Here is an 18,929-nt window from a genome sequence, read left to right as displayed (position 1 = left end):
ATTTTTTACTGGCACAGCTTCCTTAGCTCCAGGGAGGTCTGGCATGTGTTATACTGTCAAAAGCACAATTTTTGGGAGTACAAGCCTCATCCACACACACAGCGCTTTGCCAGTACAGAAGCTGGTGTGTTCTGGGTGAGCCCAACCTCAGCAGAGACTTTAAACACCACATTAATACAAGAGGCATATTCGTTTCTTGGTGGCAACGTCAAACTCTGAACCTTACTGGCTTCTTTGGTAATACAGCCTGAGTGCTTTTTCACCATAATGATTTTCTGCTTTTTGTGGCAGAGTTGGATACCAGCCCAACCAGTTCAGATAAAATAGCAATTTACCAAAACAAAATTCTCTGTCTCATTCAGGAGCACCCTGTATCATCCCACACAGAATTGTTCTTTTTATAGCACATTACTACAAAACATTACAAATAGCTTCGTTTTTCACAGTTTTTGGGTTTGTGCTCATAGATCTCACTTGATGCTGCAATACCCAATATCACACAATCTAAATCTAGTTTCTCAGGGGAACAACCCTAATGGAAGGTCTTACTTAGGTTCATCACCTCTTTAGGCAGTGCTCTGGGAAACCTGACCTCAGAATATGATTCACAACATGCAGAAAGAAAGCAATGATTAGGAACTGAATTCTGAATCCCAGAGAGCCCAGGAGGTACAGATTCACATCAGAAATCTCTTAGTAGTACTCTGTTGCCATGAAGCAAAACAGTAAGAAAGTCTTGGGATCTATGTTAGAATACTCCCTCAGAATTCCTCATGGAATGAAAAAATGGTCTGAGAAGGAACCACTGCACAAAGGAATATCTCCAGCATCTCCTGCCCCTTTGTGTTACTGGATTGAGAATTCACAGCTCTGTTTTGAAGGTCTCCAGCAGACTCACCGCAAGCTGGGCTCTCATTAGGATGCCCAGATCATGCAGTCTGCTTTGCCACAAGTGTGAGCCACACCTTGGGTTGCTCAAACCTGCCAGGCCAGAGACAGCTCTAGGCACTCGTGGAAGCTGAAATTTAGATACCAAGGGAATGTGTCAAAACAACTGGCAGAGTTGGGCCTGCTCAGCCTCAAGAAGAGATGGCTGAGAGGGGACATTACTGATGTCTGTCAGTATCTGCAGGAGGTGTCAGAGGATAGACCAGGCTCTGCTCCTGGTGCCCAGCAATGGGACAAGAGGAAGGTGCAGGAATGATGCCCAGCAAGTTGCACCTGGACGTGAGCAAGGAGTTCTTTGCTGTGCAGAGCCTGAGCTCTGAACAGCCTGGCCAGAGGCTGTGGAGTGTCCCTCACTGGGGACATTCCAGAACTGTCTGGACACAACCCTGTGCCCTGTGCTCTGGGTAATTCTGCTTGAGCAGGGAGGCTGGACCAGATGATCTCACTGTGGTCCCTTCAAACTTGACCCATCCTGTGATTCTGTGAAACACAGATATCCCTGGGCTGTAGGGTCAATGGGAATTAGAGTGGAGGAGGAACTAAGGAGGAACTAGAGTGGAGGGAACTAAGGCTGGTGTTCTGGATTTCAGGTCTTAAAAAACACAGGCTTCTGTAAATTTGGAGGCTTGTCTTTTTTATTATGAGGCAGTAACTAAGCTACTGTGTAAAGACTGGTAAAATCTGCATTGACACATAAAATAACATACAATCAAGAAATCATAAAGCTGAAAAGATTTATGGTAACAACAAAGCTTCTCCTCAGATGACCAGCATCAATAATTCTAGGCTGGAAGGTCACTTGCTATTCTACCCATTGAACAAGATTTTGTAGATAAGCAATTACTTCTTCAAGATCATATGGCAGAGGCATATTACATTCATCATCATCTGTCCAGAAGGGATGGCATTCTGGTTTCTGGTCTTCTGGCAAGCTCTCTGCTGCATCTGACTGGCATCTGAAAAGAAAGGTAAGCAGATAAACCACTTAAGTAAAACTGTATCAAGAAACTGAATACTCAGCAAGGATACATTTGAGCATTAATTTAAAGAGAAAGATTATTAAAAAAAGAAATACAACATCTTCTGACATCAAATGGATTGCACATTTCCAGTGAAGTTGATTTCTGTTGTAGACTTTGTATTTTCTATAGGGATTTCTCAAAAAGCCAATCACAGAGAAAACTCAGTTAGTGTTCCTTTATATGGTGAATTATTTTTTCATTATCTTAGCTGTTATTTAAAGTATGTGATTAAATCATTATCAGATTTAAATGTTTGCTGGTTTCCAATGTATTACTAGATTATTGAGAAAGATTAAACTGAATTTACTGCATTAAGGTCCGGAGGGATAGATTAAACAACATTAAAGAAGCCAGACTAGCTTTGTAGATTCTGGAGATTTACAAGTGTATCAACCTGCTTAGCACTGAAAAAGGCAATATAAAAAGAGAAAATTCTATAAAGAAAAATGGAAATGGAGGTTAATAACAACTTCCAATGATGAATGGGTGGGCAAAACTTCAATAAAATTAAATTAAGAGGCTAGTGTATGTTAGTCTCCAGAGAAAATGTTTGAATTACAATGTTTTTTATTAAATGGATTATTCATCAATACTAGTGAAGTCTAATTATAATATTCAACTGAACTGCAGCCTGCAGAGGAAAGTTTTTATAAGTGGCAACCATCACATTTCTAAAGATTAGACTAATATGTGCTGCATCAAAGACATTGTCATAGTTCAAGGAGGATTTCTCCCCCTCTCTTTTCCCTTCCCTTCAAACAATTTGCACATTGCTGATTAATTAGTTAATATTTGCAATGGAGCAAAAAAAAAATGCTGAGAATTACCTTAATTTTGGTCCATACTGCAGGTCTATATAGCTCTTTAAAGAGATAACAACCAAATTGCAGAAATGCACTTTTATGTCTTGTATGACATTTTTTTAAATCTGTGTTCTATAAAGCACATAATTTTTGTAAGAACTTTCAAGTTATTTTAAACATATATGCGTCTTTCACTAGAATGAACTCTAAGAATACTGACACACTCAACTTCCTTGTCCACACCACTGACCTTCTGGAAGAGACTGTTGCCAAATGAAAGATGTCTTCTTCTCCTGGGAATTATTAATAGCAGTGTAATCCCCATGAGAAAACATACTTCAGCTTTACACCCATGTTGGTGGGTGGTTAATTGCTGCACCAGCATCCTGGGCACTCAATCCATCGTACATTACACTACAAGGACAGTATTAACACACAGCATTCCAATATATCTTCAGCTCTCCACATCAGCCCCTGATAATAGCATCTGTTAACATGCACTAAGTACTATTATGTAGCACATCACTTCATAAATAATAAGATTAGCCGACCTCAGGGCCCTGGGAAGAGTAATGTGTTTAAATGTTCTCATTATTTATTTAAAACAAGAATTAAAGGAACAGAAGCTACTTGTGACAATCCTCTTAGCATAAATATTAAACTGTTTGCATTGATAAGCTGCACTGTACAGAATAACAGAGGATTTGTTTTGCTGGCTGCTTTATAATAGTTGTTCTAGCAAATGCAGTTTAGTGTGTGAGTTCTGAGAGGTACTTAACTGATTGTACCATCATGTTCTGAAGACATTTTCCAAATTATATAAAGGAACAGGAGAAAATTAATATGCAGGGGAAGCTGAAACTAATTACAGCATAACTCTATAAGGCTTTTAGAAGCTTGCTTTATTTTTTATCTTGGCACAAAATAATACACTCAGTTTGGTGGGTAGCACTTCAGTTTAAGCATTTCCATCTAAAAGTGGATAAATTAACCATGTAGTGATTATTGCAGATGACAAATCATAAAGCTCAGCCAGTAAATACTGCAGGCATGTTATGTGATCTGCAAAACTCAGCTAATAATAATAATAACAAAAAACCATTTTCTCTCTCCCACATCTATTAACAACAGTTTTCACTGAGAGAAAAGACTTATCAACCTTTAGCTTCCTCAGCATTTCAGAGCCCTTTTTTTACCTTTCCTGTCTTTTTTTCCCTTGCTCTCTCACACAAACAGATTGACCAGCTTTTCCCTCACATGTGGGTGTTTGTGCTGCTGTAAATGTGGTGGCAGCCATGGTGATGCTGTGCCTGGACAGCCCAAGAGCCACTACTTGCTACTTTCCCTTTTCTGTATTTGTTACCAGCAGAGCCATTGCTGAGAGGTCTCCCCACAACCAAGCTCGTGCCTGAACTTCCAGGAAATCATGCACCTGGGGAAGTTTTAGCCATAGCATATTCTATGTGAGGGATTAGAGGAATAGAAGTGTGTCAGGTCCTCAGACTTGCTGTGCCAGTCTGATGACAGAAATGCATCAGTGTGCTGTAAAAATACAAAAAAGGGAAAGCAGTGCCACAGCATTCCAAGTTCAGTGATCCCATGGTGCCTTTGTCATTCTGTTGGATTTCTACAGCTTTGCTCCACACTAGCAAGAACAGCAGGGAATTATACATTTTTGTAATTTGTCAATCATCTATTTTGACCAAAATTACAACCCCTGTGCCAGATCTGCTGACATCAAAGACAGCTTAAATTTTTCATATTCAAAGCTATGGGGCTGGTTCTAGGCAGTCACTGCTGCACCTGGCAGTTCAATAAGCTATTCACCTGAATGGCTCCCACAATCTGGAACACGGTCAAAAATGCACGTTCTCACTCAGAATTAGGGTGCAAAACCCAGACCTTTCTAGATGAGTATATTTATGATTAAAAAAAGAAATTCTAGAGGAGAAATTGTTCCTACAATGGTCTTTAATTTGTAGCAGTGGAACAGAGCTGAAGATCTTGCCAAAAGCATAGCAACATTTTAAACTGCAACAGAACAATCAAAGGCTTCTAAATGATTCTACAAAATTATTTAAAATTCTTTGTATCTGACAGTTAACATGAATTAGCAACAATAGCTCCTGATAAATAAAAATAAACAGAAAATATTCAATATAAATTAAAAATTCTAACTTGAGTTACTAAAGTCAAAATTCCAAAGGAAAATACAACTAACCTGTGTATATTCTATGTAAAAACTGTGTAAAGAGTGGAAATCACACAAACTCTGAAATACAGAATAGATTCCTTCAATACTTTATCTGCAGCAGGAGAGCAGGAAAACTGCCGTGATATATTTCAGAACAATTTAGCTGCAGCATCTTGACAGTAAGTGTTCAATAACATATTATAGAAGAAATTGTTTGTTTATAGAATGCACAAAACTCCATGGTCCCTACTTTCTTACTAAAACAATCAAGACTTGTGACAGTTTCAATTTAAAAGAAACATTTTTAGTTACTGTTGAAGGGCACGTTCTCACTACCTCTACCCTCTAAAGTTCTCAGATTTTTCATAACCTTTTTGTCTGCTTTTGACAAACGGACTTTGCTCATTAATATTTACCAATGTTCAACTAAGTGATGACAAATATTTGTATGACTGTTTGACTATTTGCATAAGAGCACACGAAGCCTTCCCTGGAAGGTGGCTGGTATCTCCATGTGCAGGTGTGTACTTGCTGAGACAGACACTTGCCTGGTCATGGTTCCCTGGGCTGCTTTTTTTTGATCATTTTTGATGATCAGGGTGTCATCTACGTTAGAGGACACTGATCACAATGCTAAAATTAACCAAGCTAGCTAAAGTGTGTGTTAATTATGAGTATGCAAGCAGTCAATAAAAGGTTAATGCAAAAGTCAAGGGATACATTTATTTCAGTATTGCATCACTCTACTGACTAAATGACTAACATTATGCTTTGTTTTTAATCGATATTTTTTACAGTAATGCGTGAGTCATTGATTTGAAAAAATGTCTTTTTTCTAACAGTTAAGTTTTGCAACTATTAAGTATCAACATAATTAAAACACACTTTCTTCAGAGCAGGTACCTTTTTGTTGTATTGTCATGAACAGGAATGCATTGAAGGCAAGAGGCAGCCTCGGGTTCTGCGTGATTAATGCAAGTGATTAATGCAAATAAGAATTATTACCTAGGAACCTAAATAAGGTACTGTGAGTTAGAGTCCCTGGATCCTCTTGCACTGTTTTTCTAGTCCACAGAAGTGTAGTCAAATCAGATCAATAGGGGTCAATCCGTGGCTCAGACTGCACAGGCATGTTAAGAGTGAGGAGAGGATATGAACAGCCCTGTTTCTGAGATGGTACTAATTTAGTTACCTATGCCCAGCAGTTCAAAGACCAATGCAGATGACATGGAAATTCATAGGGTAAGACAAGGAAAATGGGTCTGGCTGATTTCCCCATGCACTGACACGGTCAGAAGGGGAGGATGGGACATCTGCCCTGCAGGTACAAAAGCACACGTTCATCCATACACGTTTACTCCAGCATTTCTGAAATTTTATGTTTTATATGGGGAGCTATTTTCTCCCTCCATTCAATCTGGAAAAAAAGGTGTTACTGTACTATTATTCAAAACTTCAGGGTAACTTTTAAAACAATGGCCCAGGCAAAAAAAGCATTTGGATCACTTTACTAAGACAAATGCATTCCTGAAACCCAGACTGCCATCACTTTAAATGGCACAGCTCTGCTAACATGGGAGCGTGCTGTTCTGAGGAAGAGGAACAGCAGCAACTTCTTTAGACACCATCTTCCACTCTTAAAACTCACAGTGACTTTGCACATATGGGTCTGATCAAATATGGGCTATTAATGTTATAATACAGAGCTCTGCTGTGGAACACAAATCCTACTAGTATAGGTACCTGGGACAAAGAGATTTGCTTTAGGTTTGGATTTTTCATTCTTGTCCCTCAAATTATTATGTAAACTACGTATAGTTACTCTAATCTCAGTGTCAGGATAATCCCATGTAATTTCAAGGTGACACTCTTAGTTGCCAGAGCATATACAAGACAGACAGTACTCCAGCCTGGATCACCTGTATCCAAGGGAAACCAGTCCTATGCTCTCCCAGAGCTTTTTCTGGAGAACTAATCCAAGACATGAGATCTACACTAGGAGCTGGAACTTAACTTGTTTATAGTCAAAATATATTCAAAGCTTGACTTCTGATTTAGCTTATTTTAGAAGAAATAGCATATATAGAATCAGTATTTCAGCTGGAACTTCACCAAAGGTGTTTTGAAGAGTGTTTGGAAAATGGGTTGACTAATGCTCCATCATGACACAGCGTTAGGGTGGAATACTTTCTAATCTCTTTGTTTAAACTCTGTAAAACATAAAGAAGCTAATAATTAAAAATCCTTCACTTGGTATTAACTTTTTTAGTTTGCATCCTAAAGACTATTTTCTGAAAAAACAGGGGATGGAGAAAATATGAATATACTGAAATACTATTTTTATATGGCTATATTACCAACAAAATTCGAATTTTTCATGCCAAAACTGATATTTTGAAAGTTATTGAGTACAATCTAGACAAAAGATTTTCTTAGTTTTTTAAATTAACCAATCAGAAAATTGCCAACTTTGACAGAAAGCATTTCTTTCAATTGTTCCCTGCTTGTCCCTCCTGTGATTCTGCACAAGTAAAACCTTCCCAGGTTTGCTCTATCTTTTAAGAATAAAAAAACCCTCAAATTAAATCAATATTTGACTTTGCAAACTAGATTTTAGAAGTACTGGTTCTAAACAAGCAGTGAAATGAAGTGGCCAGATGGAAAGAGAGAAGCGCTTCATTCTTTTGGACATCTAATCCCCAGTGCATTCCCAAGAAGTCTGTCCCATTTACAATAAGTCATCACTGATGTTCTTTCATGTGCTGTAACTACAGTGTGCCCATGTTGCTGTTGAGCAGGACGGGAACAGAATGACTCTAAGTCAAAAGGCAAGGAATGAACTGATTTATTTCAAATGCACCGCTCTATATATAGAGAATATCATGCAGACTAATTTCATTGGTCTTAAAGTAAAAACATCTCACACCATTGGTGTGCAGTGAATGACACACGGTAGTAGAACCTGTCTTGTAAACAATGTGAACAACAAGAGAGAGATAGTGAATTATTTACATTCTTTTTCAACTGTTTCCCAGGCTCTTGCCTGGCTAGAAAAACCTCTCTCTTTCCCTCTGACTGAACTGAGAAAACCCATATGCCCAGCCACAAAAAATGGCTGAGACCAGGACTGCAAAGAAGAGACAAAAAGAGTTTGTTTCCAGATAAGAAACCTGAAAATAGAATGCCAGTTTTAGGAAAGGGATGGAGGCAATATCAGTTAAATATTTATCTAAGGAAAAAAAAAAGTATCAGCTGCACAAAGGCACATGAACAAATACATTTGCTGGCACATCAGATGATCTCTGTCTGCTTCTGTCAAAAGTTGATAATGGCTCATGTCACTGGTGCTTTTGGCCCTTACCACAGAACCAACGTTTACAGTCACTGACTCAAGAGCTTTATGCCTTCAAAACAAACCATTCCACTGGAAATGAGACGCTGGCTACAATATCCTGAGGCATCGCTGGTGACAAAGTAGGATAGCCTGAAAACAGCCAGCCTTGTGTGCACTTTGACAAAGTGAATCTATAGCAGAGCCCATCTTTAACACTGGCCTGTAGAGTGCATTTTGCTGTTCCACAGAAAGGCAGGGAAGTGATCAATGAACCTGACACTAAACAGGGTGAAACAACGGTTGCATCAGCTTGAAAATGTCAGAGTTTCTATTATTACTCAAATAGTAAACCAAGTAAATATGAGAAAAACCCTCCACATGTTGAAATAACAGCAACCAAAGCACTGGTGGAGTCCAACCAAAAGACTTTTCAAGGGGTGCACCAATGTTCTTCACATGCATTTGTAGAAAAATATGAAACTCAAAATCATTAAAAAAAAAACATTTTACTTTGTCTTAACTGTAAAGAACTTAAAATACTTTCTCCCCCACAATATTAATCAAAATCTGTCAAAATGTACATCAGTCTTTCTAAACTATTTAGCTCAGAAACTAAGGAAAAGGATAAAGGTTTGTTTCAGCTACAGAGTAGGGATTGTAAAGCCCTAAAACCTCCATAACATTCCAGCTCTGGGTGTAAAGAATGAAAGAAAAGAGGAAACAAGAATTTCCTTTCTCCAATACAGTAATCTCTACTGTGAGGTAATTAATAAACAGAAATCTACCTGACTTGTGATGAGTTTATCAGTGACCTTCCTCACTATGTCCACCAGCTCTCCCCTATAATGGGCAATACCTAGGAGGTGGCCCTCAGCACTGAGAATAGTCCTGGCATCAGATGCATGATGTGATTTACTTCCCCAGACACAGCTTTTCCCCTCCTTTGTGTCCAACAGACCCAGAAACTGTCCGTGAGAAAATCAGTGCACCTCCTATTCCCACAGGAGAATGTCTGTGTGGGGCAGCCTCAATTCATGTTTGTTTGATTTTTTAATTAAGAAACATCACTACTCGCTATAAAGTGTAGGGGGTAGGGAAATCCCCCAGAGAAACACTGAATAAATAGCATGGCATTTGCTGAAAGATGAAGTTTAATCCAATTTAACTTACAGGTCTAAAAATTGTTCCCTTTCGGTCCTGTTTTTCAGATGCTTTTGTTTCCTGTTTTTAGAATAATATGTACACAAGGAATGTATCCTGACTGTATGAGAAGCACGTTTATACATATTTATATGCACACCCCTTCACACCAATACTTGCAAAAAATCCCATTAGTCCAGAAGAGACAGCATTTAGGAGGAAATTTTCAGCACCACAGACACAGATTTAGTTACATACTTTTCATGATCAGCAATGGGAAGGGAGTTATTCCCACTGTGTTAAGAATATTTGGCTTTGACTTCAAACAACATACAAATATATCAACCTCAATATAATTTATATTCTCTCAGAAGGAACCTAAAATTCTCTAAGCCTTTGCTGAGACATCTGATGTTCCAGTCCCCTCTGTTGCACTGTATGATCAGCTGTTTTATTTCACTTGCAATCCTTGCTTTCCTATGATTTTTTCAGACAAAGAAACAAAATGTCTGCTATATGCTGAGTATAAACACAGCTGACTTGTTTTCCCCAAAGTATCGATTTTATGCACTTTTAAAATAACTATTTTCATTCTGTTTGCATAATCAGCTGGGGCATTGTTCCTCTACATTTGCAGAAACACAGATGGAATTGCTGATTTGGAGCCTTTTGAGAGATTTTATAGTATTCTCCAGAATCTAAGCTTCTATTAAAATAAGGTTTCAAGCACTTCTGGTTGTGAAGATAGCCTGGACAATGTAATTTGATGCATGGTTATCTTGTTGAGTCCACAACCAGACAGACAGACGCAATAGCACCAAGGGAGCTGTGAATTTCCCCCACTTCTTTTATTGGGTGTTTACTTGGGGCCAGATGCTCCCCTCTGTTGTGCAGAACAGCGTTAAATGACTAAAAAAAGAGAGGAAAAGGAAATGGAAATAAAAACCAACAAAGAGGAGAAAAGGAAATCCCCACAGCCCACTTCCCAGGGGGCTACAGATGCCCTCCCTTGCCAGTATTAGACTGTTGGAAGATCTGGGGCTGAGCCATGCATATGGCAAATTTTTTTGAAAGACATTGTATTTTCCAGAAGAATGTCATTTGAAAAGTTAATGATGCTTCCAGCATCATTTACTCTTTCACTTTATTTTTTGTACTCTTTATATGTGAAAGCCATATAGGTAAGCAAAAATGTAAACATAGCATCATTTTAAATGACATGGCAGGAGGATGGCCCTCCCATTTAATTCCACCTCACTTAGAATAAGCAGTCCCATTTTCCAAAGAACGTCAGGATCTGGAGACTCTGCCCTTCTGCAAGAAAGCTAAAACATTTTCCTTGTTGAGTGTATGCTTTTCCACAAGGCATCTTTTCCCGTTAATAAAAATCAACTGCTGTATGACAAATCCCTGTTATATAAGGAAAGTAAAATCAAAGGAAACATGACTGAATGCAACTAACAGCAACCACCTTATTTGATCCTTAAATCAGTCTGGAGAGAAAGGGTCTATATCTTCTCAGCATCAAAGCAATGTAGTCCTTCCTGCACCACTCCTGCTGGCTGCAAACACAACCCACCCCCAGAATCCCCCAACTTCCATCAGGACCAAAGCAAGAGTGACCCACAAGGAGCAGCACCTGGGAGCTGAATGGAACTGCAGACCTTAGACATTTGTAGTAACCAATGTGCAAGGACTCCACGTATGACTTTACACGGAACATTCCTTTGTGCATGTATGGCTCGTAAGGGAGAGTGATACCAAATGGAGATCCTGCCCCAGAAACCACCTGGATCCTCTCAGACTCTTCCTAAGATGCACCTCTTGCCTGCTTTGCTCCATTTCAGTGAATTTGCACACTTCAATAGCCAAAAGGAAGCTATGATAGATGGATAATAAGCACCATATGCGAGAACCAAACAATTCCAAAACTCTCTCAAGACTGAAATTAAAATTTTGTTTATCACTATAACTTGAGGCATAAATACATGTATGTACATACAGACACCTCTCTCTTTATACATATATACATATATATATATATATATATATAGATACACTCACACACACATATAAAAGGAGGTTATACCATATCTTCTATCAAGAGCTATGGCCTTGAACTCCTAAGAGGCTCAGGAAACAAAGAAACAAACAAAACTAAAGGTTTATTGTGCTGCAGAATGACATTGTCTTCCCTGTGTTGTGCACCTTGGCTGTAGCCTGCAACCAGAATGTTTATAACATATATTGGAACTCCTACTGTAAGAGCAATGCAATCCTGTGGGCTAAAACACAGTTTCTTTAAGGTCAACATGAGGTGAAATGGATGCAGGAGGAACAAATAATAAGGAAATGAGAAAACAGATACCAGAAAGGCAGAGAGGCCCAAGAAGAGTAAAGAGTTTAGGAATCAAAAAAGAAAGTCTCATGTAACTAATCACATTTCAACCACTGCAGCATTTCTCCATGGCTGCTGCTTTATTCAGTGATGTTTTATGGATAAATCACTATAAAAATATGCCACAAAAAAAGATTCCAGTGCTGGCAGACAAATAGACTTGATATCCCAGGAAACACTACAGTACGTCCAGCCACAAATAAAAATAATATGGCAACAATATGCTCAACAAGCTGCTTCTCTACAAGTGGAGTAAATCTTTCTGACTACCAAGCAAGACCTCAGAATTTTTTCTATTACCCTTTCGATTTAAAATAACTGAAAACATTATATAGATATTTGAAATATCAATTTCTGCTTTCACTTGTAAATAATTACCATTGCCCAAATACAATGTCAAGAAATATATTTCTTTACTTACTTTCAAGTTCAGCATCACTGTACTTCAAAATTTTTGAATTAAGGTAATTCTGCAATATTTTTTAAAACCAACTAAAATTCCAGTACAGACTGGATGATGATTTAAAGTTACTAAACTGGAATATGCTTTAGTTTATGAACTATGATCGCATTCAATCAATTCAAACACAAGATAAAGTACATGCATCTGATGCTGGCCTACATTCACAGCCATTAAATTCAGATGTACTTACAAAAATTGAAAGATTCTGATCTATAACATCCTATCAGTGGACTTGAATTCTCTCAGCACCATGGACACTTTTTCACCTAATGAGCACCAAAATGCTACTAGCAGGCAAAACCGAAAATGTCTATTGCAACAAATGCATACAGCTCTTCATCTTACTTCTGCAGCTGAAAGATCTTTCTGACTGCAATATCAATGACTTTAAACCACAGACTAAGACTTTAGACCTTCTGGTGTGCCAATTCACTTGTTTTATATGCTATGATATATAGTCCTGGCTTTGAGCTCTATCACTACTGATGCTTTTGATGCTTTGTTCTCTTTTTACTTTAGGATGGAAAATAACAAATAATGCTGAGTTCTCTTCTTACTCTTGAATTCTTCTGATGTCTATCTTCAGAACTCTTCTAACATCCAATTTATGTCATTCTTTTTCTTTCTTATGCTGTGAATTTGAAACGAAAGAAGGTAACATAATATCGTAAGATCTATGGACGTCTGAAATGGCCTTCAGAGTAAACTTCAGTTATTCATAAAACTATCTTGCCTCCATAGAAAGTAAAAATTTGATTCTCCATAGATAATGCAACTACTGAAATTCTTCTTGAAGCTATTGCCACAGTGAACAGTCCAATCATAATAAAGTATATGCTGCTAATGCCTTACGAGTGCTTCAGACAGGTTGTTTTGTTAGTATTTGCAAGGCATAATTTAAATTAATTTATGTGTTTTCTCTTGACTTATTCTTTACCATGAAATGGCAACAAAATTCAAAGTTTGCTAAGAAGGGAGGCTAACATCTGCTCTGCTGATTGACCTGCATGGCTACTCATGTTATTTTATCATATAATTCCTCCTAAAACACCACATCAGAATTCCAAAGACCTCTTATATTAGTTAATTAAGGATCTGATTAAATCTTGTCTCAGTTCTCAGCAAAATGCATAGTCACACATGTAAATCTCATTTAGCTCAGTAGAACTTCAAATATATTTTGGGTTCAGCACAGGTTGCAAATCTCCACTGTGTAGGGACTGGGAGATGATCTCTGCATCACTGCTCAGAGCACAGCCACACATACATACATGATTATCTGCAACTTCTCTTAAGGACCCGAGGCAGCCCTCCTATCCCTACCCCAGTGCCTCTCTCTACATTTAGTCTCTAGTCCCTGTGCTGCACTGAACACTCTAACTCATGGACAAAAATGCATGGGCATGTTACCTGAATAATGCCAGACTTCAGTAACCTACCAGAGGAACTTCTCAGGATTTCTGTAAATTAACCTACATTACTGTTAGGTTCCAATTCTACGTGGATAATTGTGTAATTTTTTGATGCCAAGGAAACAGAAATCTTTTGTTGTTGGGTGCCATTTACTGTCCATTCCTCCATATTTTGTACAAATTAATGAAAAATCAAGATATGTATCTTGGAAAGTATCCATTTCACTCCTCTCACAAGAGACCTACTGTTTTGTCTTCCATTGTTCTGTGTCTGCTAAAGAACAGTTATTTAAACTTTATGAAAAGTGGATGATTTTGGACTTCTGTATGTTTTATTTTGTCTAGGAATGTTGTATTTCAGACTCCATTTTTCCTAGCTTATAGGTTGCCAGCTGAGCTTCCTTGCAATGAACTTCTGATGGAATTTTCTCTCTTCCTGTTACAAGAAACATTGCTTCCCTGAGCATGCAACTGACCTAATATCCCTCCTATGTTGTTTGCTATTTCAAATAATACTGTGATCATATCAATCTACTATGCAATATGGTCACCTTTTTCTCTGCTGAAATGCTATTACTCCAACCTGTCATAATGCCAAAAAATGAATGTAAACTTTAAGGGTTTTGGCAGTAGCTACATAATCCTTGTCTTTTCAGTCCACACAGCAGGTGTCCCTTTTTCCTTTTTCCATTCTTAAGTGCTCCTAAGGAGTTGTTAATCTGTAGTTCGTATTTTTTGGAAATGTGCAGTTCTTCATGGAAATTTCACCCTCTACCCTGCTCACTGAAGTGCCAGTAGGAGCATTCAGGGAAGTTAATGACATTCCTCAGGAAGACAACAAGCCCTTTTCCTTAGACCTTCTCCTACAGAGTTTGTCCTTTGCACTTTCACTTGAGCTTTTCCAACATTTCACCACAACTGAGCACGGAGGACACTGCTGCCTGCCCAAACACTGACAGGCCTGGCTTAGCTATTTCTGATGACAGCGATCAGCTTCAGCTCCCTTTTCCAAGACATAATGACTTCATCGGGTCCAGTTTACCTAATGCTGGCTTGTCTGCACAGCCAGGGTGAAACACTGGTGAAATCACACTGCAGCCTCCTGCTCTTTTCAGGCCCCTGAGGAATGCTCCATGCACTTCCTTCTTTTTTTCCTGTGTTCCTTCTGACAAGTTATTAGAAAAATACTGTTTACTTACATTTGTCTCATAATTTAAACTAGGTGCCAATCTTCTTGATATATTTGTCACCTTTCTAACTAGAAGGCTTTAAATACCTTCAAGAGAACATCTTTGCATTAAACAGCAACAAAGTGTGTTCTTCCCCGCATCACTGAATTTTAGGAATTAAATACTCTACTACCAATGTAAAAACCCCACTTGGCAGAAGCCAGCTGGGGCTGTGCCATCAAGCTTTTAGCAGTGTTCAAACCTGTTTTTTCTCAACTTTCTCCAGAATACATACACACAAACAACACGCATATTTGCACACAGCCTCTTAGAGATGTTGATGTTCAGCACTATGTAGGGCAATTAACTTGGACCAGACTGAAGAACTCTGTGGCCCAATAATGCTGATTTGAATTCTGGAAATTATAGACTGTTAGAGTGCTACTATCATGACAAGGGAGCTCCTAGGGTGCTCCTAGGATCTACAGGCTCTGTAGCAGATCATCAAGCAATAGAAAATCTGGCACAGCCTCATTTGACAGATAGCGTGAATATATAAAGCATGACAATCAGTCCACTTTTTGTGGAAAACAAATACTGACGGATAAACAAAACAAGAAAAACATGGACTAGCCTTGTTTCCAGCCTTTTAGAAGTAGGTTGAAGAAAACAAAGAAAAGAGACTGTGGAGACAGGTGAAAAACACAAGATAATTATTTATTCAATTTGCTTCGCTTATGAGAATTAAAACTAATAGATTGAAGGAAAGTATCTTATATGGAAGAGCTCTCTTGTCTAGCAGTGGGGGCTGAAATTTGAAAAATAATCCAGAGAAATTTGAATATGCCTGTTTTTTACAGTGAAGTCAATCACATGCTGGGAAAAACTGTTACAGGAACAGAACTTCCCTAATTTCTGACATCTTCAAGTCTAGAAAGGATTCCTGCCTGGAAACCATGCAGTTACACAGCTAGCACAGGCATAAAGGAACAAAATTTAGTAGCTTGTGATGGAAGTCAAAACAAGTGACATACAAATCCCAAATACAATGATGCTCAAACTTTTATATATCCATTCTTTCATGAGCTTACTTTGAATAAGACTTCCAAAGCTCCTTGTAATAGATCTTGTAAAATTATACATTCTAAGTGGAAAAGATACTCCAGGAGAATGAAAGAAGACAGAAGAGTTTTCTTTTCAAAGCCCCAAAAGAATCAGATTAGCCTTTGAACCTAACATGGAGAGAAAAACCCTTATGCAGGGGAAAAAATCTTTTAGGAAGCATCATATTCCCCATTCCCTTGCAGTTGTTATAGACAGGTATAAGTCTAATGTTTAATATACATAGGTTTAACTGAAAAGAGAATTGGCCAAAAGGTATGTACACACACATACATTTAAGGAAATATTACATTTTGTGATGCAATTTATGAAAAAAATAAATATATGAATATATAACTAAGCAGCATGTTTATATCTTCATTTACTTATTTTCTCTAAAGATATCATAGAATCACCAAAAATACAAGGTCATATTGGATCAAAGGACGTCATCTTGCTTGTTCAGAATGTCATTATGGAAGAAGCAGGAAAAGCAGCTGTATTACAAGTTGCCTTTCCAGCTCTCACAAACAAACTATTAATGGGGAAAGTCAGTCCTTTATGGTACATTACAGGACCAAGGTCACCTGGGAAGCCACAAAGCCTCACTGGCTACCCAAAGACCAACTTGATTAGTCCCAGTAACCTTCTGCCCTTGCCAAGGGACTGATGGAAAAAACAGTTTTTTCAGGAGGCTGCTGACCTGGTGGTCAGACTTTTTAGATGAAGTTACACAGAGGAAGTGCCTGAGATTCGCCTGCAGCACTAAGGCACACTCACTACTGTCTGCTGGAATTACCAGGAGCATGATAATCACGTTGATAATCACAAATTCTCTAAACATGAAGACAGCCTAAACTCAAGACTTCTGTCAGCTGAAGAGGAGCATAACTTTGGCACAGTAACCAGGAGAGAAAGTGTTCTTGGAAATAACCTGTAAACACATGCCAGACACTTGGGAACACTGCCTTTACAGTACAGACTAAACCCATGCTTTCAATATGTGGCTAAATGACAAACTCAGTGTGTTTTCCCTGTACTGAATCCTCCCTCATATCCCCATGAGAGCAAGAAGCAGTTTGACTTATTAAAACCTAATTAGCTCACTACAGAAAACAAATTACATATATAATATGAAATGTATTAGAACCTTCTATACCTTTATTATGATTGAGTAATCAACTGCATTAGAATGCTGGTGACCATTTCACTGCATCAACAACTGGTTACTGTAAACTTGCAGACTGCCAGAACCTCATAAAAGAAGGTGATATGGAAAAGAGGGGGGGAATCCCTAGGTTGTGTTCTTCCACACCAATATTTGGTTTCAGATTCTCTTTATTACATCCCATGTGCTAGTGAATAATGAGGTTCTTTCTGTATTTACCATAAGCCCTTTGAAGATATTTTGTCATGTATGTAATGTTTGTCATGAATGTATGAAAAGCCCTTTGTAGTTCTTCCTATGTTGGTCATGGTAAAAATATGGTATTTTCACCATAATTTTCCCAGTAGAATTCTACAAATTTAGGCACAAACAATGAATAAATGGATGTAGTTTATTTTATTATTTGGGGGGGTTTATTTGTGAGAAAGAAGCAAATACTGAATAATGATGAGAAAGCACACACCTCCTTTTATGGACTTTCTATGTAACTTCAGACTATGTCCCCAAATGTGAATATGATCTGGGTCATCTCATTTAACTTCATGGTGCTACAGTGTTCTGAGCTGTAAAGAATAAACCACAGCTCCATATCAATAACTGATTAGAGGATGTTAGTTATGTTGAATGTTTGGCTTTCTGTTCTTTAAAGCAGTCTGCACTTTTTAAAGTGTTCACTGGATGTACCTCTAAAGATAAACCAGCTGTGCATTCAGGAAATCAGAACCTATATGAAAATGTCATTAATGTTACTTATGGAGTTTATAAATGTTTTATCTGTAATAGTTAAAGCTGTCACCTGAAAGGAAATGCACTTTTGCACATTCCTATAAAATTCTTTTATTTAAAGCCTTATACAATTAATTTAAAGTTCGAATTATATACTAACAAAGGCACTTATTTCAGTTTTATTCTAAAACAATAGAAAATTAGGACAGCTTTTAATTTTGGCAATCAAAAAAATTTATTTCTGAAAATTAGTAATTTTGAGCATTCAAATAAGCATATATGTCATTTATGGAATAATTCCTCTTATTTCATAATTACTATGGATATAAAAAGGTCATTTCTTTGACAAAGGCTAGAATAAACAAAGTAATAAATATGATTTGCTCTAATTCTCTGCAAAGTTAAAGTGAAGCAACAGCTTTATATATGTCTCTATGCCTTTTTAAAATAATTTTTTCTATTTCCAAGACAGCTTTCTTGCATTTTTCTCCAAAGTATTTAAGTGGGTTTCATTTAAGGAATTCCTTAAAACCTCTCTGCCTAACTTTAAATATACTAAATGTTGTAATTAAAGCATATCAACTGCTCCAGTAGATAGTATTTACCTGTAAGCTCATCTCCTTCTAGGGCATATTTAGCTACTTGCTATGCCCTCATCACTGTTCTATCCAAACACCAAACCCCCTTCTGGTGTCACAATAATATGCTCTCACTTTATGGGAAATCAGCACCTGAACTAGTCAAGAAAAAATACAATCTAAAATCCTATGCACACTATGCTTACTGAAAAAGGACTTCTTTAGTTTTTTAAAAATTATTTATAATGTTTCCACTTATCCACAATCTCTTCTGGTGAGAATGAGCACAGTGACACCACATTGTCTATCAGAGCTACTCACAGGCACAGTTTTGGTTCACAGCATGATGCAAAGGATGTTTACAGCAATCGTCCAATCATCTTAAATTCAAATATACCAGTCTAAAGTATTTCTGAGAATTCATATAATATTTGTTGTATATGAATCTCTGTTTAATATTTTCCATTATACAT

General features: G+C 37.7%; 1 protein-coding gene across 9 annotated transcripts in view; it reads right to left on the bottom strand.

Annotated features, from left to right (window-relative positions):
* Positions 1 to 1,565: 1,565 nt before the first annotated feature.
* Positions 1,566 to 18,929, bottom strand: part of FTO (FTO alpha-ketoglutarate dependent dioxygenase) — a 223,642-nt gene continuing 206,278 nt past the window's right edge. For 6 of the 9 annotated variants that reach the window (XM_068202714.1, XM_068202724.1, XM_068202715.1 and 3 more), the window contains one exon: positions 1,566 to 1,904. In XM_068202714.1, coding sequence (XP_068058815.1) covers positions 1,751 to 1,904 — 154 coding nt within the window. In that variant the 3' untranslated portion in view covers positions 1,566 to 1,750. Of the gene's footprint in view, positions 1,905 to 12,869; positions 12,934 to 18,929 lie in introns of those variants that run through there. The other 3 variants (XM_068202716.1, XM_068202717.1, XM_068202721.1) reach the window with 2 other exon arrangements.

This window comes from Anomalospiza imberbis, chromosome 12 (genome assembly GCF_031753505.1).
Source record: "Anomalospiza imberbis isolate Cuckoo-Finch-1a 21T00152 chromosome 12, ASM3175350v1, whole genome shotgun sequence".
NCBI classification, from domain to species: Eukaryota; Metazoa; Chordata; class Aves; order Passeriformes; family Viduidae; genus Anomalospiza; species Anomalospiza imberbis.
This window is presented reverse-complemented; position numbering and strand designations above follow the sequence as displayed.